This window comes from Gouania willdenowi, chromosome 2 (assembly GCF_900634775.1).
Source record: "Gouania willdenowi chromosome 2, fGouWil2.1, whole genome shotgun sequence".
Lineage (NCBI taxonomy): Eukaryota > Metazoa > Chordata > Actinopteri > Blenniiformes > Gobiesocidae > Gouania > Gouania willdenowi.
In genome coordinates, this window is record NC_041045.1 from 5,880,518 (window position 1) to 5,903,676 (window position 23,159).

The 23,159-nt window shown below is 38.6% G+C and overlaps 1 protein-coding gene across 2 annotated transcripts in view; it reads left to right on the forward strand.

The window, feature by feature from the left end:
- pard3ba (par-3 family cell polarity regulator beta a) overlaps positions 1-23,159 on the forward strand; it is a 162,375-nt gene that overhangs the window by 20,688 nt on the left and 118,528 nt on the right. For both annotated transcript variants that reach the window (XM_028470453.1, XM_028470464.1), the window contains exon 3: positions 13,161-13,338. In XM_028470453.1, the coding sequence (XP_028326254.1) occupies positions 13,161-13,338 (178 nt within the window). The remainder of the gene's footprint in view (positions 1-13,160; positions 13,339-23,159) is intronic.

Consider the following 23,159-nt stretch of genomic DNA (forward strand, 5'->3'; position numbering starts at 1 on the left):
CGATTAATCGTAAGGCAGTTAAAAATCGATTCATAAGTATCACGATTCACATCGATACGAAAATTGAATCGCAGTACTATCCAGAAAAATATCTGTAATATTACGTGAATATCTGTAAAAGTCCCGTTTTTCTATTAGGTCTGTCTGCTAGCATAGCATCTCTTCTTCACTGCAAGATAGCTGCATGCCAACCGACCCCTGGTTTACCAGCGCACTCTGCTGGTCCAAACAAATATCTGATCTAAATACAGTGAAATGACTGTTTTTTTTTTTTTTTCTAAAGTCCAATTGTTAAGGCACAAAATACATTTTCAGTTGTTCTTTTAAAAAGAACTATTATGCAGTTTTGCATTGTTTACTATAGAACCAGAATTTAAATGAATAGGCTTCTTCTTCATTTGTATTATTCCTTTATTTATTTCATTCAAGATTTATTTTTAGTTAAATTGCATTGTTTTTAATATTTTATCAAGGGATTCTTTTAACAATGAAAAAGAAAAAGAAAACGGCATACTTTTTTTATAGTTTTTTTCCCCCAAAAAATAAAGGAATATTTTTCTACAGTCCCATTTTGTAAAATAAATCGTGACAGAATCGTATCGGGAGTTGAGTGAATCGTTACATCCATATTCATATTTTATGTTTACTTCAACCTGTATTTTGGTGCATAATCCATTCATTTGTTTAATTGCAACTTATTGGCTATTAAAAAGTTTGATTTCAACCCTAATATTGTACAGTTATTAATAAATTACTTACAAATCAGCTCTGTGGTAGAAATTGGTACTGCCCTCACAAAGAGCCACGTCTCCCTTAATGTTCCTACTGAATAGAGTTTACCATTCAGACTCTCATTTGATGTTGGAAAATAAACAGTTATTGGTATTTAAAATTTAAAATGTGTTTTGTTGTCAGTATCAACATCCTATCAGTATTTTTGGCTCAGCCTCCTGCAGAGCAGCTAATCACATCCAGCTAATGATCTGTTATAGATCAGCTTGTTTACAACAAATCTACCGTCTGACCTTCGCAGCCTCCCACCATCTGTTTTCTACAAAGGCACAGACCCCAACGTGTATGTGCGCGTGTGCACGTTGGCCTCATACCGTGTAAGAGTGAGGTGTGTATTCCCTGCGCTCGCACTCTCTGCCTACTCGCACTGCTAATAAGTCGAATCAGCGGATAGTCACATTTCTAAATGACTGCATCTGTGTGTGTGCGTGTGCGTGTGCGTGTGTGTGTCTATGTGCACGCCAGGCTCTTTGTGTTCCACAGTGTCTGTTTCACTGCAACAAAAGGATAAATGCTTGCAAATACAGAATCCAGATCATTTAGGTTAAATATTTAATGACTCCTGCTGTGATTACGGCGCTGAAACCACAGCTGTGTTGCATTGCAATGCAAACACAAACACACTCAAAAGCTACAAACACACACACACACACACACACACACACGGTTATTGTTGTCATTCATATTTTAGCCTCTCATCCTCATCAGGAAACTGATTGGCCTAATAAATGGAGCTCTGTGGATGGTAATGGGACTGAATAGGCCTCTCGAATTATTAGGCTGGCTAAATGGGACGTATAAGAGGTGCTGGAGGGGCTGTTTTTGAAAAAATTCTGATGAATTTGAAGGCAGAAAGACGGTTTTAGCCATTAATGTGATGGATGAATGCAAATCGGACATTAATGTCATACTTAAACTATTGAAATTGAGAAAAATACAGCCCGAGTCATGGTTACATCGTTAAAAAAACCACTCATAAAACAGTAGATGTGCCTTATAAGCAGAATTCACAATAAGTCACGTCATCCCTAAGTATAAAAGCATAAAAATGTAAAATATGAGCGCATAAATACACATAGAATCTTTAAACATTGTTAAAAAACAATTCTTTTGAGAAATAATGAGAAAACTTCAATGACGAAACATGATTTAAGAAATTTAGTTAAGATTTGCAAAACCACTTTTTACCACAAGGTGGTGCAGTGAGTCGCTAAAGTAGAGGTGCCCATATACAGTCCTGGAGAGGCCCTGTCCTGCACGTTTTAGACGCTTCTTCAAAGACAAACTGGGACTCAAACTAAGCAAAATGTAGGACAGCATTTAAAAATAAAAACCTCAACAATTAGGGAAATATTACCTTTTACTATTAATAACCTGCTCCAATTAAAATCCGTAAATTGCATCTTAAGACGACAACATTTATTTATTTGTTTATTTTTAAGAATCAAAAAATACATTTAAAAACAAATTTAAAAAAAAAAAACATTGACAGTTCAACAGTGTCAACAATTTACTTTTATTGAATTATCTTATGAATACGAAGAAAATCAAGTCCTTAGGAAAATTAAGCATGAAAAAATGAACCCGCTTTTAAAATCTAATATTTTTGTTTAAGTGTGGGCTTGCGACCGACAGAAAACATCTCTGCGACCTAATTTTGGGTCCCGACTCACTTGTTTGGAATCCCTTCCCCAGAACATCTTGTTCTTAATTGATACGAGTATGAAAATAAATTAATAAATAACAGCAACGTTTGGGTTGAAGCCATTTAATGTATTTAGTTTTAGGTTCACCCTTTGAGTAAAGTACCATTTTCACTTTAGCAGAGCTTCTATTTAAAAATCCAGATGTGTTTTGTTGGCTTCCTCTCATTCACCTGTCAGCGTGTGTGTGTTGGACTCACACACATGTTGTAATGTAGCACAAATCTCACTTTCCCCCCTGCAGGCTTTCATGTTGAGTCAATAACTATCTAATAATGTGTGTTGGTGGGAACATGTATGTTGGCAGTGTGGGGGAAAAAAACCGCCCACAGGTGAAGCTGTTTTTCTCCCCCACTTCTTGCAAAAACCTCTCCTGGCTGTGAGTGATGCTGGCTCTCCATGGCAACAGCAAGTTCCAAATGTCAGTAATGTATGGTTCATATATCAAGAGCGCAGCGCTCTTGCTGGAAAGCAGCGTGTATACCTAAAGAAGTAATCAGAGATGAAATGTCATCAATCACACCAGCCAGGAGGAACACAACAGGCCTTTGAGATGTTTAAAGCACCTCGGAATTTCAGAAACGGACCATTCTTAAAAGCCGTGTGTGGACACCAGAGAAGAAGAAGAATGTATCTTATGAAAGTCTAATGTGGAAGGAAAGCAGATGGAGAGTGTAGGAGAGAGCCACAGGTGAGAGGCCAGCTCTGAGTTAATCACTCCTTCCATTTCTCCGTCAGATCTCCAGAGGATGGAGGGAGGCGGGTGGAGGAATATGTGGAGGAAGCAGCTGGCCTGGCTAAGGCCGGAGGGAAAAGGAAGCTGATTATGAGGCTGTGACTCTAACTTTTAGGGATGAGAGAGAGGCAGACATGCACGTGTGGGAAATTCTCTGCATATTTCTGCATGTCGGCGAGGGAAGGCTTATGACTTTGCGCACGCTCAGAGAGTTGTGGATCCTGTGCGTGCCTGTGTGATTGCGTCACGGCAACGGCCAGTGTAACCACCTCGGAATGATGAACGAGCCGGCTTGATATTTGCGTTTGCCGACCTGAGAAATAGGCTCCGCCTGGAGCTCCGGCGTCCCCCTGCACTCCCACTCCCTCCGCCTGGTCCCCGAGCCTTTGGGGCACGTGTGATTTATGAAGAGTTTACCCTCTCCCTTTATGAGTGCGCATAAATAATAATGTGGCCTGTCAGTGAGCACAGGCAGCACTGCAGTGCCTCAGCTGGTGTTTCACTTTGTATGTTTATGTTGCTCTCAGTGGCCCACGCACGCTTCTTCATCACTGTGGCCACTGCATAGAGGGAAGACGATAACATTTCCCATGTTGGAAAGGTAACGTTCCAACAACAGGATGTCAATAATAGAAATATATTTGTGTTTCAGCTATATATTATGAATAATGTCCTATAAAGTATCTATATATACTGTCTAAAGCTAACATGTGTAGCACTTTGTTTTGGGCAGGACCCGGAAAATCAAAGCATTCATCACAAAAATGAAATTGAATTTTTACATTTTTCGGACATATTTTTACCACTTCTGTTTGAATGACTTCCTATTTGTTGTTTTACGTATTTTTGAAATCATTTTGTGTGTTTTTATGGTCTTTTGGGTTTTGTTGTCATTTTGTAATTTTTAACTCATTTTCGTGTGCCTCTGTTACTGTTTTGTGTGTCTTTGTCATTTTGTTTATTTTTCTCTCACTTTTGTATTTCTTTGTGGTCATTTTGTGTCTTTTTGTTGTTTTTTGATGTGTTTTGGTGTCATTTTGCGTTATGTTTTTGTGTTGTGTATTGTTTCCTTATTTTGTGAACTTTTGTTGTTGTTTTGTGCGTTTTTTTAAAATTGTTTTGTGTTTTATTGTGTCATGTTTGTTGTTTTGTCTGTTATGAGTCAATTTCATTCTTGTGTATATATGTTATTGTTTTGTGTGTCTTTGTTATTCTATAAATTTTCTGTCATTTTATATATTTTTCTCTCACTTTGTGTTTTTTTTTTGTGGCCATTTTGTGTCTTTTTGTTGTTTTGTGTGTGGTTGTTGTTGTTTCATGTGTTTTAGTGTCATTTTGTTGCCGTTGTTGTGCTTGTGTAGTATTTTTTTTTTTTTTTTCGAATTTTGTGTGTTTTTGTGTTGTTTCGGGTATTTTTTTTTTGCGTTGTATTTTTGTGAGTTTGTTATTTTTTTGTCTGCTATTTTGTAAATTTCTATGTAATTTTGTTATATTTTTCTCTTACTTTGTGTTATTTTGTGTCTTTTTGTTGTTTGCTGATATGTTTCACGTGTCTAAGTGTTATTTTGTGTCAAATTTGGCTATTGTTTGTTACATCTGTTATTGTTTTGTGTGTGTCTGTTATTTTTCTCTCACTTTGTGTTTCTTTGTTGACATTTTGTGCATTCTTCTGTCATTTTTTTCACATTTTTTTCCAAGTCATTTAGTGCATTTATTTCGACTCTCCAAAAAAAAGCCACGTGTTGGTGTGTCACTAATGACAAAATAAAATGCTCGCTCTGATAAGTTGCTTTTTCTGACATCATGTCACACACACCAGGCGCCAAATTCCCATTCAGTCGACGAGAGCGTTCACCTCTGTGTGCTCGCACGTCAATATTCATCACAGAGCTGTGGAAGGAGACATCCTTTGTGCCCTTAGTGCTGATCTTTGCCTAGTATTACCTTATTCATGCACAGGGCTGTTTATATTTTGCTTCAGGTTTTAGCTCCATGGAAGCACTCAGGCACTGTTGTGTGTATTCAGTATGTGTGTGTTAGCACTCCTTGTATATGTATGTCAGATGATTGGTTACCACACGTGTGTCACGAAGCAGGGTGCTCCCTCTGAATGATGTGTCTCTTAATCGACGAAAGAATGTGGAAGTGTGGTGGGAAAAAAAGATGGAAACAACATGACAGCAGAGAAGAAGTGATTCAAAATAAATGCACAAAACTACACAAAATGACTCTAAAAACACAAAACAACCTCCGACAAAAACGTCACCTCCTTGGCGGAGGTCACAAAAACACAGAAAATAATTTTAAAAACACACAAATTGATTATGTAAACGGACAAAACAACAAAAAACAAAACAAAAAAAAAACATTGAATGACTCCAAAAATACACAAAACAACAAAAAATACAAAATAGTCACGAAAATATGATAAATGACAATATAAACATGTGTAATGACTAATAACAGACAAACAACCATATAAACACAAACAAAATTAACCCTCAAAACAACATAAAATTACACAAATAGCCTCCAAAACAACAAAAACACACAAAAAGGATTTAGAAACACACGAAACAACAAAAAATTACATTAAATTACTCCAAAAATACACAAAACAACAAAAAATGCAAAATAGGCAGGAAAATATCCCAAAAAAAATGACAATAATAAACATACATAATGATTAATAACAGACAAAACAACCATTATCAACATTCATGACATCATTTAGAATAACAACCAATCTGATTGTGGTCATTTTGTGTCATTTTGTGTTATGACATGCTTGTGTAGTGCATTTTTTCCTTATTTTGTTTGTTTTTGTTCTTGTTTTGTGTGTTTTTGAAATCACTGTTTTTTTTTTCTCTCTCATTTAGTTTTTTGTTGTTGTTGTTTTGGGTGTTATGAGTAATTTTGGGTATTATTGTTGTCATTTTGTATTTTTGGAGTCATTTTCTCCAATTGTATTATATTTTTCTCTCACTTTGTGTATTTTGGTGTCATTCTGTGTTATCTCGTGCTCAGGTGGTATATATTTATTTCCTCATTTTGTGCATTTTTGATGTTGTTTTGAAATCATTTTGGGTAATGTTTGTGTTTTGTGTGTTAACAAAACAACCACATAAACACACAAAAGGACTCCAAAAAATATCACAGAAGTCATTCTTTTAACAAAAGAAGAGACAAAATGCCTCAATAACAACAATAAAAACACAAATCATTCTATAAACGCATGAAAGAACAAAAAAATACATTGATGAAGCTGCAAATGATGCATCTTTAGATTGAGGGAAGAATGAGGAAGAGTGTAAAAGAAGATGGAAACAGGGGAGGTGGTGGGGGGGGAGTCATTAGATAAATGACAAGAGTGTAAAAACATTCGTGTTGACTCACAAACACAGCAACAACATGACGGCAGAGGAGAAGAAATGGTTTGATTAGTGCGAGTGTGTGTGTGAGGCTTGTGTGCAGTAGCATGTAGCTAAAGAAAGGTGGCACTATTCATCTTCAATGTGTGTGTGTGTGTTGACAGCACTGCACGCTTTCTGTTCTGTGTGTTCCACACTTTGCATGTGATTAAACACATTCCAGCATCTTAATGAATTATTAATAACACTGGATTGGACATTCTGGGAGCTGAACATGTAAACATCATCACCCTCAATTTTATACTTTCTATATTATAATATATATATATATATATATATATATATATATATATATAATAAAATGTTTGTTTTGATCAAATTTTAATAAATGAGTATATATCAGCATCTATAGTGTCAATCAGCCCTGATTCGATACTGTTGATTCAATCAGGTTTACTCTGGAATTTTTCTCAATTTGTGCTATCGCAGTATATACAGCAATGTTTATCAACCTTGGTATCTTGACTCCATGTGGGGTCACATGGAATTAAAATGGGGTCGCACGAATGAAATGACTGATTCAAATAATATTTACACCTCACACAATCTGAAACAACTGTAATCTTTCTGTGCTTTTAATTTCTCAATTATAAATCTAGTATAAAAATGTGCTTCTGTAATTCTGGCTTATGTATTTATAACGTTGGAACAAAAATGATCAAAAAGTAATTCTAGAGAATAAAAAACATCTCCGATTGTTGAGTTTTTGTGTGTTCGGGTCAATATTGTGGGATTTTTGTGAACAATTGCAGGATTTTAGAGTAATTGAAGTTATATAGGAATGAAAACAAACTGTGAGCCCTGGCAAATATTGTGGAATTTTATTAAATTTATAAAATTGGATGGACTGAGATATCGATAACTGAATTATTTGGTCATTTACACACTGATTAATGATGTCCGTCACTTTTACTTTCTCCTGCGGCCCGATTTGGATCCTCTAAAGGGACGGATTTGGCCCCCGGGCCTTTAGTTTGAAACGTGGTGTAAATAGTGTTAAGCTCGGGTGTGTGGCGGTGAGGTTAGTGATTGATACAAAAGGGTTGACATCATTCAACAGTAGTTGACTTGCAGCCTCCTCAGCTCCACGCCAGGACCCCTCCATGGACCCAGCAGGAAAAAAATGAGGCCATTTGTCTTGCAGCAGTGAAATCACAGCCAGGAGGAAAAGCTGCGTGTTAGGAAAACACCCTGGGAGGGGGAGGGGGGGGGGGGACGAACAATGATTCTAACTTATAACTCCAAACCACAGCTATGAACGTAGCTTCACTGGCGAAGTGCTGACCTCAGCGTTTTCACCTGCTGACACACATTCTCGCCTCAGATTAACACTTGGCAGCACTTATTAAGTCTGTTTGATTTCTGTTCACCTGCACACTGGAATCATTACTTACATTAAAAGTAACTGATGCAGCGGTTTGGATCGGACTGGCAGGCTGGAGCACACTGTAGTGGACTGAACAGGATGGAGAAATCATTTTATTATTGTACATATTGTCATAAAAATCAGTACAATCATATAATTAAGGATGTAACGATTAATCGTAAGGCAGTTAAAAATCGATTCATAGGTATCACGGTTCATATCGATTTTCTGAAAATTGACTCGCAGTACTTTTTTTAAACAGCAGCGGGCGCTATCTATTTATCCTTCTCGTCCAAAAGTGTAGGTGGCGAGCGGAATCTGCTACTACTTTCTTTCTGGCCGCCTTCTACTCTTTAACATGTTCATAAATGATTCCTTGCCCCTTTAGCACCGAAAGAATATCTGTAATATTACGTGAATATCTGTAAAATGCATTGTTTTGAATAGTTTATCAAGGGATTCTTTTGAAAATGAAAAATAAAAGGAAAATAGTACAGTATTTTTTAAAATAAAGGATTTGTGTACAGTCCCATTTTGTAAAATAAATCGTGAGAGAATCGTATCGTGAGCCCAGTATCGTGAATCGAATCGTATCGGGAATTGAGTGAATCGTTACATCCCTATTATAAACTGGGTAAAACTGTTGCTTTTATTTCTTATACCAACTAACAATATATGACTGTAAAAGCTTTTTAAACTGGTTTATGTTGGATGTTGGTGCTTTGTCATGCTTAATGCTTCAGATAATTTCCAAGAATGTGATGGTTACTCTGAAATCACACGAGATTACATCATGAGAGCTACGTTAGCCACACTGCTAACACTCAGTGACCCGTTTAACGTGAGAAACATCACAGAAATGTGTGACAAGGTCCCAAAACGACCGGAGAATTACCCTCCTGTTGTGCACGAAATGTTGCACAGCCGTGGGATTGAATCACCAGGTAGACTCATCACCAGTTCAGCTAATACACCATCAGCCTCAACACACATCGCAATATTATGAGAGGGATTATGGGTGGGATTGCACATATTTGTCAGTTTTTCACAGTTTTTAGACATTCATTGACCTTTTATCCAGTGAAAAACGGCAGGCAAATGCATGATATTGTGTCAAAACATGCATGTGAGGCATTACGCTGACATGCTGGAGCCTGATTTTAAATAACGACAGAGAGAGAGAGGGAGAGAGAAAAAAAATGGGTGGGATTGTTTTTGAATTTGCTCCAAATGCAGAAATTTATGATTGATTTTGTTGATATTCCGCATCTGATTGAGTGATGAGTGTTAGTCACGGGGTGCCCTTCATCAGCATCACTCCCTGACGCCAGTGCCAGCCGTAAAAAATAACCCCCCCCCCAAAAAAAAAAAAAAGCAAATCATCATCAGCCCTCTGCACATTACAAGAAAGAATAAATCATTTCCACGGCTGGCTCGGCTCCGTGTGTTTCTACGTTGCCCGCAGACGTCGCATTATGCCGTGTGACTTCCTCTTTGATTGATGCTGTCAGTGAGTTTGGAGAAGGAGGCTGAGGCTCAGGAGGGATGGAGATAAGGAGAGAAAGAGAAGAATGCAGATAAAAGAGACGCATCCGTCAACCGCTGCAATCTGATTGTTTTCCTGCCGTTCCGTCTTTGCTTTTCTCCAACTCTTAGCATCTCCCAGCTCTCCCAGTTCCTCATTGTACTGGCTGTTTAGTCACAGTCGCATTAAGTCACTTCATAATAGTCATGTGCACGGCTCTGCTCAGGGTTTGAGGTCAGTTATAATTGTGATTGCGTAATTGACGGCATTTTTATAATTGTAATCAATTATTGCAAAAAATATTTTGCAGTTGTAATCTTATTTGAATTTTAATTGAGATCAGATAATTGACTTTGTAATTGTAATTGACATGAAACTGGGTAACCATGTAACAGTTTTATGGCTTTCAACAGGGGTGTCAAACTCATTTTAGGAATTGTCAACATTATCATGCTCTAGTTTGCACTTCCACGTATAAGTAAATGATAAAATATGTATGACACTAATAATTTAGTGTCATGCACAGTCCTACACAGTCTTACACAGTCCTACACAGTCTTACACAGTCCTACACAGTCTTACATAGTCCTACACAGTCCTACACAGTCCTACATAATTCTACACAGTCCTACACAGTCCTACACAGTCCTACACAGTCCTACACAGTCTTACATAGTCCTACATAGTCCTACACAGTCTTACACAGTCTTACACAGTCTTACACAGTCTTACACAGTCTTACACAGTCCTACACAGTCCTACATAGTTCTACACAGTCCTACACAGTCCTACACAATAGACTTACATAGTCCTACACGGTCCTACACAGTCCTACAGTCCTACACACAGTCCTACACACAGTCCTGCACACAGTGCTGCACACAGTCCTGCGCAGTCCTGCGCAGTCCTACGCAGTCCTACACAGTCCTACACAGTCCTACACAGTCCTACATAGTCCTGACACATATCATTCGCTGCAGAATTTTCAATTAAGTTTTTTTACATTTTGTGGCCAGTTTTTGTGTAATCTGTGGAATTATTTGAAGAAAATTGCAGGATTGTGGATACATATAGATTTATTTTAACAATTTGAGAATAAAAATAACTGCCGTCATGCAACATAAGCCTAAGGCCAATGTGAGCCTTCTAATATTGTGTTTTATTGAATTTGTGCATTATTTTTGAAGATATCTAGCTGAGATATCTACAACTGCGGGTAGAAATTGGATTGTCTAAAGGGCCAGATTTGGCCCCCGGGCCTCGAGTTTGACACATGTAGTTATTATTAAACAATTATTGAAACATGTTTCATATCAAGTTTTCCTAATACCTGAGGGAATCTTCACACTCATACAGGTGGTAAGGGTTAGAATAGTTAAAATAGTTAAAGGTTAGTGGGTTAGAGTTAGGATATACTGTAATAGAATTTATTCAAGTAAGGATGATACAAAGAGTAACAGTACTGTGAATGTAACTTATGTTTTGTACAAATAGTTTATAGCTATTGCTAAATTCCATCTCTTGTCCCTATTTGGGCTTTTACACAAGACATAATCAATGCACTAAAATGTAAATGTAAAGATGCTAAAACTATAGCATATACACACACAAAAGCACATACAATCATCACAACAGGCCTATAAATAATGAGCATTTACAGTATGCCAAAATACATACTACATGAGATCATTAGTAAAGCACTTTGGCCCGCTGTGGGCTGTTATAGAGTGCTATTTATATAAATACAAGTTGTAATTGAATTTCAGTAATTGAGAACGTTGTAATTGACTTTCAGGGGAGAAATAGTAATTGCATTGAATCATGGGCAGTTGTGGCGAGTTGCAGCCACACACACACGTACGTGCACACACTACGTGCTCCACTTGTTAATTGACGTCCTCGCTTCTTGTTTTATTTCTGTCCCTCTTTTCATTGTTTGGTTATTGCTTTTCATTAAGTGGTCATTTCCCTCGCCGGCACCGTCTAATGAGAGCGTCACGCCGCCACGCACCCATTCATCACACACCTCACGGCCCGCCGTCAACACGCAGCAAACATTCACGTCCCTCTCTCCTTCTATTTGCCATCATGTCCCTGTCTCAATTAGGTTTGTTTGTCGTCCCTCTGCCCTCCATCCTCCGCTCATTCGGCCTCCTCCGTCTCTTCCGGCCGCCTCATCGTGGCAGCCGTGACATTGTGTTTGACAGCTTCTCATTCTCGTGTCAGATCTCATTTGGCCCCTAATTAATACACACACACACATAAACACAGCACGGTGAGGTGTGTGTGTCTATGTGCTCCAAACCCAACCTCTTATGGAAGTGTTCTTAACCTTGGGGTCGCCGGAAATGTCTTGGGGTCATATTTGTATATTTTGTTGTCCTTTGCTGTGGTGTTTTGTGTGTTTTTAGTGTCATTTTGTGTGTTTTGGCGTCATTTTATTGTATTTCTTTTGTCCTTGTGGGTTTTTGGAGTCCTTTTTTTTATATATTTATGGTAGTTTTGTATATTTTTTCTGTAATTTTGTTATTTTGTGTTGTCTTTTTGGAATAGTTTGTGTGTTTCGGAATCCTTTCTGTATATATTTATTGTAGTTTTGTGTATTTTTTATTTTGTCTTATGTTGTCGTTTTTGGAATCATTTGCGTGTTTTGGAGTCATTTTTGTGTATTTCTTTTGTCCTTGTGGGTTTTTGGAGTCATTTTTGTATTATTTATTGTACTTTTGTATATTTTTTCTATATTTGTGGTACTTAATGTTGATGTTTTTGGAATCATCTGTGTGTTTTTCTGTCCTTTTGTGTGTTTTGGAGTTCTTTCTACATACATTTATTCTAGTTTTGTATATTTTCTTTGTATTTGTTATTAAAGAGACCCCCCAAATACTTTATGAATTATTGTTTTTGAAATACACAAAAAATATCAAATGACTGTATCCTATACTTAAACGTTCTCAAATATAAGTCCATTTAAAATGAAATGCAGTTTAAATATATGAAGTCATGCATCTTGTCACTTTGTGCACTAGCCCTGGCTACTCTTTTTTTGTTTCTTTTTTTTGTAGCACACTTCAATAAACATGATCAAAAACTAATTCTAGAAGGAAAAAAATGTCCCTGAGGTTGCCGGACATTTGTGATATTAAAATATTGGGAACCTCTGTCCTATGAAGTCCTGGGTCCGATATTATAATTGTATTCTAACAGAGGACTCTGAAGAGGTGTTGGGTTTAGGAGTGCATGAGCTTCAAATGCAGCTTTGTTTGCTCACCTCTCACACACACACACACACACACACACACACACACACACACACACACACACACACACACGTACACACACACACGTACACACACACATATACACACACACTGCAGTCTTGGCAGAACGCAGCAGGTTGCATCCTCACTGCTGGCGAGATAAATGGCCTAAAAGCCCGACTGTGACGACGGAACACAACTTGGCTCGGTGCGTCCCACTCGCTCCGATGCCAGAAATCACAACATTTATCCCATCGTGCTTATCTACCCAGTGCTTGTTGGTTTCAGTTTGGTTTTGATATTTGACAATGAGGGCACGGTGTTTGACTGTGTGTGTGTGTGTGTTCCAGCTGGTGGCAGTGTTTCAAGGCGTCCACCTGGATAGGATGGACAGTCCAAGAGAGACTATGTCCAACGGCTTCTCCAGCGCCGCCCCGAGTCCTGAACCCAAGCACTACTTCTCCCACCTGCAGTACCTGGAGCCCAGCAAGACGGAGATAGAAGTCAACGAGGCCATCCTCAAAGCCAGTACGTCTTATTATTATTATTATTATTGGGCCCCTCACTGGTTTTTATGGTCTTACTATAGTCTTATCTTAAAACTCCTTTTTCAGATTTTCACACATTTTTATTCTTACCCCCACAAGTTTGTTAATCATATTGGCACTAGTTTTTAGGGACTTATAACCACTGTTAGTTTTGACAGCAAATTTTGATTTAGTTTTAGATTCAACTTAATTTGAGTCAAAATGTAGTCATCAGGACTATTTCAGTTATTGTCTAGTTTTTGTGCAAACGAGCGCCTTAGGGTCCATCAGTGTAAACACACCCTAATGCTGCATTCACACCGAATGTGTATTCCCGTTTATCAGGGTCGCGGGGGTCTGCCGGTGCCAATCTCCGGCTCTCATAGGGCGACAGGGCGCCAGTCCATCACAGGGCAACACAGACAGACAACCACTCACTCACTCACTCACTCATTCACTCCTATGGGCAATTTAGAGACTCCAATCAACCTTACAGTCATGTTTTTGGATTGTGGGAGGAAGCCGGAGTACCCGGAGGAAACCCACGCAGCACGGGGAGAACATGCAAACTCCACACAGAAAGGACCCAAGTGTCCACCCCAGGGCTTGAACCCAGGACCTTCTTCCTAGTCCAGTCCTGGTTATAAAGGCCGTGTCATACAGCTCCAGGTGGTCACACACAGCTTCTGCTCCATGGTTGAATGGGTGAACAGACCGGTGTCCGTGTTGACGGCTGGATGTCACCGTCATCAAAGACTCTGATTGGCCTTCGTCATTCAAAACAGTCGCAGGAGTTCAATATTTTCAACTCTTGCGAATGTGCAAATATGACGTAAAATCGAGATCGCGCTCGCACGGCCAACGCTCTTGATGCGCGGATCAGACCGCACCATCACACAGGAGTGAGTGATGTGTAGTGCCCATGTAGGAGGCCTGTCTGGTAGGAGCCCGGCCCATCCGCATGGCGGGCCACCGGAGAGGGTAGATGGCACAGACGGGCACGCGGCACTGCGGGCCCCAGGGACGCGCCGATCAGCACAACCGGAGACCCCCCGCGTCTATCTATTGACTTTGTTTGTAATCTGGATGCACGAACATTTCGTGACGCATCCGGTGTGAACGCAGCATAAGATTTTAGTCGACTAAATATGTTACTGATAGTTTATGCATTTTTTATAAAGATTAATTTACCATTGATCAGCCTAATGTTGGATGGTTTTAATGTTTGTAGACGCTCATTTGATGTGATCAGCTCATATGATCACATGAGTTTTATCCCACGTCCTAGTTTTGTTTTTTATTAGTTGACAAAAATATATTTTTATATAGTTTTCATTCACATGTATTTTTATTCTAGTTGTTAAGTCGACAGAATGAAAACTGCTTACAAAACTTTTATTTTTTTATTATTATTATAATATATATATATATATATTTGTTTGATTTATTTTCATTTGTTTTATGTTATTTGAATTTCAATTTTTTTTTCTCTATATTTAGCTTTTGCTTTTTCTAACAGTTGCACAAGGCAAGTGATTAAAAGAAAAATGCTTATTACTCCAGGTAATTAGCTTTCACATTTTTCTTTTTGTTGTTGGCAATGATATTGGCCCGATTATGTGAGAACCACATTTAGCTTATCTTTGTGTTTCTTTGTTCAATACAATCGTTGTTCACTGTGGAACAAATGAAAACTTGCGGAAATCTTTAAGAAACACCTGGAAATCTAAAGGCACGCTCAATCAACACTAAGACTCTTGTGTGAAGGAGAACGTGAGACGTGCGTGCGTGTGTGTGTGTCTGTCTGCATGAGGAAGTCAGAGAGTGCATTCACAGAGCAGCTGTGAGAGCTTTTACCCGGACTTTATGGCATGTGAGAACAGATGCAGCATCATCCTCAGCCGTCGTTTTTTTTCCCTTTTTTTTTTGCCAAGTTTAATTTAGTTCCTGCCTTTTTATTCAGGCTGAGAATCACCATGGCAACCATCCAGGGTATATCTAATATCGAGATTTGCGCTGTAGAAGGTGCATTATGCGTGGAATGAGGTTAGTTTGAAATGGATATGTACATTTTTAGAGGGTGTATGAGAAATGTTCCTCTGAATTCTCAGGATACGTAGATCCACAAAACCTGTTCCTCACCAGTTTCACCAGTATAACTCACATATTAGCTGTGGTAAAGGCAAAACAATACAAAGAAGAAGAAAAATGGCTGTGTTCGAAATGGCAAAGTTCTACTCACTAAGTCTGACATCTAAATGAGTAAGTAGTGCATTCACGATAGATAGTATGGAAAGATTGAGTACGTGAGAAATATCGGATGTGTACTATATCGGAACATTTTTGAAGTATGCACGTTAGGCACGTAAGGCCCCATGATGCATTGCAAGTGGATCGTAAAATCGTCTCGGCATCAGCTTCAAGCTAAAAATCAAACATCCCCTTTTCAAAATAAAAGCATCGCTTCTTGTCTTACATTAGTTTTTAAGACTTTTGCAAATAGGGCTCTTGTTTTTAAGTTAACCGGAAGTTTAGTCAGTAGCACAATGAATGGAGGGTCTCCGAAAATCTCATCAACATGAAATGTGTTTCCGTGAGTTTTGTGGATCAAATGAGCACATGTTGATATTCTGCTTGGTAACTTTATCACTTAATATGTTTTCAGAACTTTCAAAGGTGGCGAATTAATGTAGATATTTAGCATCAGTGATCTTTAGGTTTTTGTCATTGTAGGTTCCAAATGCATGTTGGGAAACTAGGACGTATACTTCAGTGGGAATGGTCACCATCCTAATCATACTCGTCATACTAATAGTATAAAGTAAACAGTATATACTCTGCTCTAGCCCCGCCCCATTTTGCTCATTAAAATACTTTTTTTGTACGAGAACATCAGGGTTGTGAGTGAGAAATCTTGCATGTTGTACATTTAGGTTTTTGGTGTTTTCAGTGACATTTCTTCTACTTTGCAAAGCTTCCATTAGCCAAACATGTGGAAAAACGGCCAAGCTTTTTAAAAATGATAATACATTTTCATGTTTGAAATTCAAAAAACGAGAATAGTCGAATGCAGCTGCGGAGTGAAATATTCCCGTGGGAAATCTTTCACCCATTGGATTACTAAAGAGACGTCTACTGTAAGTGCATTAGTCCCCACATTGTTCCATTGATTAATTTTCGAACAACAGCAGATCTCGGGATAGAAAGCACCCAATAAATGATTCAATTGATTCCCCCTCCTCCATCTGTTCGTTGGAGAACAGTAAGACATGCACACATAACTGCCCTTTGCAATCCCGCTGCCCGCTCTAACTCCCCGCCCTGTCATCTGCCCCCCCCCCACTCAACCCAGTCATTTCTTGGCTGCTCTAGCATTCAGCTTCCACCACCTGCCAGCCAGCTTGACACCCAGAGCCCTAGACCTTGACCGCCATCCCCCCCCAGCCCTTGATTGCAACTCTCCCCATCCCCTCCCTCTTTGCCCAATCTCTCCTTGGCTTCCACATCTAACTAGATTAGCACTGTAGCCTGTTAGCATGCCTGAGTGGGCTAATTCTATCCCACCAGCTTGCCTGTTCCACCCAGTCTTCCACCCAGTGGGACCTCTTCCTGATCCCATCGCCCAATCCTGCTCTCCAACCCCGCTGAACCCTGACTAACTTAGTTATGATTTGACCCTGTGACGGCCCTGCATACAGAGCCAGACTGATGCAATAAAGGCTGCTTTTGTCATGATCGAACACACACATACATACATGCACACACACACACACACACACACACACACACACACACACACACACACACACACTGGCAAGTATTAAAATGTAAGTTCACATAACTAACGGCACTCAAATCACTGAGCTAAATTGGCAGCAAACAACTCGGGCACCAACAAAAAGTGCAATTGTTTCTTTAGTGTGCTTTGATTGCAAAGGTTCAGTTAAGATCGTCACACATCCTTGTGAAGCAGTCACAGGTGCTAAGTAACTGATTGATGATTATAGCCTCCGATTTTAGCTTCCCCTTTCATCGTCTTTCCCAGTTTAGATGACTTTACTGGCTATTAAACTTCCCCAAATCGTGCTTCCCCAAAAACATGCTTAATAGGTAATCAAGTCAACTACTGGTAGTGTTATCAATTCTCCATTTTTACCCTGAAATCACATGATATCATGTTGCAAGAGCTTAAAATGTCCATTAGCCACACTGCTATACCAGTTTCTTCAGGGAAAAATACTAAAGAAACACGGCCCTCAGTCTAATGTCGTTCGGCCCCCAAGGTAAACGCAACAAAGGACAGCAAATATACACAAAATGATAATAGAAAATAAACAAAACGACAGCAAAACACATACCAATGACTCCAAAAACACAATATGACAAGAGAAATGCACATATTTACTCGCTAAACGCACAGGACGACTACAAAAATACACATAATACGGAAAAACTAACAAAAACGCCAATAAAACTATGCAAACTGACGACGCAAATTACTAAAAAATTACATACAACACACTCAAAATTAAAGAAAAATATACAAAATGATATATTCAGAATAACTCCAAAACCAAAAATCACAAAATGAGTAAAAAATGCACAAAACAAGTGTGCACAAAATAAGAAAAACATACAAAATGACAAATAACACTAAATTACTTTAGAAAAATACAAAACAACAACAAAGATGTTCAAAATAAGGGGGGAAATGTACAAAAATACAGATAATTTCATTGCTGTTTCCTGTATAAATGCTCAGATTGGTCATTATTCTAAATGCTGACATGAATGTTGATAATGTGGCCCTCAGATCACATTTTTGACAGGCTGTTGCACGGACACTTTAAACGGGTAACTGCAGCTATTTCTGTCAGCTTTTTAAAGTGACGTGCATTTGGCAACAGATCCTTTTACATCGACCCTTTTATAAGCTAATCTTCTAAACTGGGGTTACAGGTAAATTAGGTGAATGTGAACGATCCATAAGTGCTAAATAATCTGCGTTCTGGCAGTATGTAATTGCAGCGAGTTGTAGTGGACAGGACAAGAAGTAATTCACTAAATCAGTGGTCCGTCACAGTGTTGGTGTGTCAGGTTGGACCAGTTTGTTTGAACGTGATGATTGGACTTCACGCTGCCCCAGTGGGATGATTAGAGCTGCATTGATCTCTCTCTCTTTCACACACACACACACACACACTTGGAGGATGTGAGTCCTTATCGCATTGTTCACTGAGCTGTTCTACTATCGATTGAAAGAGAAAACAAGACGACCCCAGCCTGAGGCCTCGAAACACACACACACAGTAATGTAAATGCACAAAGAGCTGAGAATGTACACAAGAGTGTAAACATGGTTACTCATGCTACACAGAGGTAACCAAAGGGCCATGCACTGATTTGTTGTTGTCCACAGTCTGAAACATGATGCATCCTCCTGTTTCTACTATCCTGGCCGTGAATTAGTGTTTTAGAACTTGAAAACATCAGGACAGAGTTGAGATGAACCACTTCACTCGCGGTTCTGCAGATGGAGGGTCACAAGCAGATAAACAAAGCTGGCAGAGTTTACCAAGCCTCCTCATGTCTGTAATTACACGGACCTCAAAGGCAGAAGCACAAAAGAATACACCCGGCTTTGGGAATCCTTAACCAGTGGGTGGGGCTTATATTCAGCTGGCGAGGACATCCGCAAACCTCAAATCTATTCATAGTCCCAGTGCTTCTGTTTTTATTCTCCACCCTGTGTGAAACAAACCGCATGTTAAAGTCTAAACGTGTCAGCGATACGTCCACCAGGTGATACAGAAGTCAATCCATCCTTCTTTGACATCTTTGATTGTCTGATCCAAGGGTCACATTATCAAAATTAATGTCAGCGTTTAAGAATAATAATTTAACAACCAATCCGAGCATTAATACAGGAAACAATAAAGGGTTTCTCTATTGTTTATTTATTTTGTGTATTTCTGTTGTCGTTTTGTATGTTTTTTTTCCTTCTTGTTTTGTGTGTTTTTCTATTATTTTGTGTATTTTTCTTGTCATTTTGTTTGCCCGGAATAATTTTTCTAGTTTTTTTTTTTTTTTTTTTTTTTCTTTTATTAATTTAGTGTTTTTTGTGTATTTATGATGTTGTCTGGAGTCTTTATGTTTGTTTATTTGTCTTTTTGTTGTCATGTTGTGTATTTGTGTTGTCTTTAGGTTTGTCTGGATTAATTATGTGTGTTTTTGTGTATTTTTGTTGTTATGTGTGTTTGTGTTGTCTTTTGGTTCTTCTGGATTAATTATGTGTGTTTTTGTTGTCATTTTGTGTATTTTTGTTGTCATTTTGTGTATTTGTGTTGTCTTTAGGTTTGTCTGGATTAATTAAGTGTGTTTTTGTGTATTTTTGTAATTATGTATGTTTGTGTTGTCTTTTGGTTCTCCTGGATTAATTGTGTGTTTATGTTGTCATTTTGTGTATTTGTGTTGTCTTTAGGTTCTTCTGGATTAATTATGTATGTTTATTTGTCTTTTTGTTGTCATTTTGTGTATTTGTGTTGTCTTTAGGTTTGTCTGGATTAATTAAGTGTGTTTTTGTGTATTTTATGTTGTCATTTTGTGCATTTGTGTGGTCTTTAGGTTGTCTGGATTAATTATGTGTGTTTTTGTAGTCATTTTGTGTATTTGTGTATTTCTCTGTTACCTACCCACTTTCCTTTTCTCTCTCCTTATATGATCTCTCGTCTTAACTTTAATTTCATCAAAAAACATTAAACTATGTGAACAATTTGACATAGCTTAACATAACTTTCAGACTTCCATAGAACAACTTTGGTCCACAGAAGTTAAAACTGTGAACGCTTTTGTTCCACGTAGAGTGTCTGACCACTTGTCACTAGTCCTGTGTTGACTATGATGGCTAGTTATGAATAAACATGGTCTAATGTTAAGGCTTCATTAATGAAAGCTCTGCTCTTCACATCCATGCATTTGTTCCTCTGACAGAAACCAAACAACCACTGCTGAAAGAGGAAGGAACAATCCTCCTCCTTCTGCTCCTCTTGGGGATAATTTGATTAAACACTGCAGGCATTGGTGGGATCAAACATTAGGTTATTATGACGTGATCCCATAAGAACACCTCGGAGCAGTCAGGATGTAATCAGCGGTGTGCAGGGTCTTCATGTAGACACGTATGCAGGAGCATGCTCCCACTCTGTGGGACTTGTTGTGTCACTGTGAGGCTCTTCAACAGCACCTCGACGCCCTTGATTAAAAATTCCTCTCAGCTAATCCTGTCGATGGCGTCTAAATAGTGGCTGACCCGAGAGAGATTTCACCCTCGCTCTCGTCAATATCCCTGACCTGGAGTCACGCCGACCGACCCCTGTGGGATCAGCACAGGTCAGAGGTCAACGATGCAACGCAGCCTCAGGTTCCACTGCAGCACCGAGCGGAGCTGCAGGTCTTTAAGTGGTGGGTGGATTGATGGAGACAGATTTGACTCCACTAGTGGATATATTGGGCTGACTGTGGGGTAATGGACCCTGACTGTGACCATGGAGCGGCCTCGGTCACTCCACGCAGTCGCGTCGTTGACACGGTAGTGTAGTATAACGGAGTGCGTGGGTGGGGGTCACCACAGAGGTGCCGCAATGATGGAGCGAATTTTGCAGAGGCTCATTTAGGAAATCCATTCTTAGCTCTTGGGATGTAAGTTTATCATCTAACATGTGACAGTGTCAGTTATCCCTGTCTGAAGGGAATGTATTTTGGTGCTTTACTGTCCTATTTGCCTTCATCCTGTTCTGCAGTAAATCCTCTTTGCTGCACATCAAAAGGTCTGAAGTCAGAAACATTATAAGAAGAGGAGGAATAGTGAGTCCTGTAACGCATAAGTGAGAAACAAGTATTACTTCATATGGTTCCTGCGTCATTTTACGATCAGCTTTTTTATGTATTTATTCACTTTCTAATGTATCGGTAATTTCATGAATACTGTCATGTAGTCGCATAACCGGGCAAAGAACAAGTTTTATTATTATTATTATTATTATGTCTTTTTTAATTAAAAAAACAAAAATTATTTTATTATTATTGTTCCCTTTGATATATATTTTTCAATACATTAAAAAAAACAAGCCATATTTCATTATTTTTTTCCCCTCTCTTTTTATTAATGTTTTATTTTATTTTTATTTATTTATTTTTTTTAAATAAATAAATAAAAACAAACTATTTTTATTTTTATTTTTTTTTAAATTTTAACATTAGAAAAAAAAGGAAATTACCGTTAGAAATATGTTAAATATTTAAAAGTAGCCGTAGGTGGAGCACAGCAGAATGTTCTAATAATGATGCGGTGTAAACAAATGGAAAATCGTCTGTAGTCTTTGCTGCATATAAGTTAGAATAAGTATGCCTTTATTTTGATTTTTGAGTAATCTTCATGTGTTGGCGGGATTTATAATTTCTCTGTAAAGGAATTTATTCAAGTGCATTTTTTTGACAAAAACAAAGCTTTAACCTTTAGTTTTGCTTTGTGTTAATTGTAAATGCAGTGCATGTTAATAAAATATTTTGTTGTGGGCAGATTATTTTAATATTGATGCAGTATCAAATGCTGTGACCTAGTTTAATGAAACACAAATTGAACTTAAAGACCTTGTTTGACATTCTTTGATTTTCAGGATGTTGGTGTAGAACCAAAGCAAGTTTTATTGTTTCAATATCACATTGGATTACTTGTGGCTCATCCTCATGAAGACACGCGTGCGTGCGTGCGTGCGTGTGTGTGTGTGTGTGTGTGTGTTGCAATGATCATTTTTCATCCGTCTTCATTGTCAAACGCACACATGTGCACGCACTGCACCGTGACCCCTCGCCAGTCCCTTCTTCCCTCTCCCTATTCTGACCACGTTAGACCAGGACCCCGTCGCTGACCCTTTAAAGAGAGATTGATTACAGGAAAGGAGGGAATTTTGTTGGCCCTGTGCCTCTCCCTCCTCCGTCTCCATCCCTCATGTTGTTTTTATCTCACACTCTCCTCCTGTCGAGTTAAATTTGACATCAGACCGCTACAGGTTTTTATTTCCACAAATACCAGCCCGCTCCCCCTGGGTGGGTATTAAAAGCAGGAGGCAACACAGCGGCTCAAATTAGATTCTTTTGAACTCTCTTATTGTGGATTTGAGTGTTTTTGGCTGCGGGTGAACTGCTGTGGTTGAGGCTGTGCATGAGAACTGTGCCTTCAGGAGCAGTTGGTCATACATGCACTGTGCACGTGTGTGGAGATGAGCTGGTTTCGTGCCATCTTCCTTACTTTCACTCGCTGAGCACAATCAGTTGTCGACTTCTTCTCGTGTTTTGCTTTAAGGTTTCATTTCCAGCCGTGGAAGTTCTTTTTTTTTTTTTTTTTTTCCCCTCCACCATTTCTCATGTGGTGTCAGAGCTAGAAGAGCCTCTGGGGTCTGTCTAACCCTCTGAGCTCTCTGGATGTTCATTTCTGCAAAATGCAGGCCAACTGCCAAGTGTGAAAGTTATCAGACGGAGAATATACAATTACAGTCTTTAATTCTCCATGTTCACAATTACACCTCTATTATGATCCACACAATCCTCAATTGCAAGTATGTTCTCAATTACTAAAGTCCCATTACAATTAATGAGTCTGAAATAAATAACCCAAATAGCTTTCTTTTAGCATCTCTTTTGATAAATCAGCTGTAAAATAGATTAAAAACAAACATCTGTTATCTAATTTCTTTCATATTTATTGGTTACCTTGTTAGGCTTCCTAATCAATGAAAATATAGTTTTTAATGTTTTTGTTGTGGG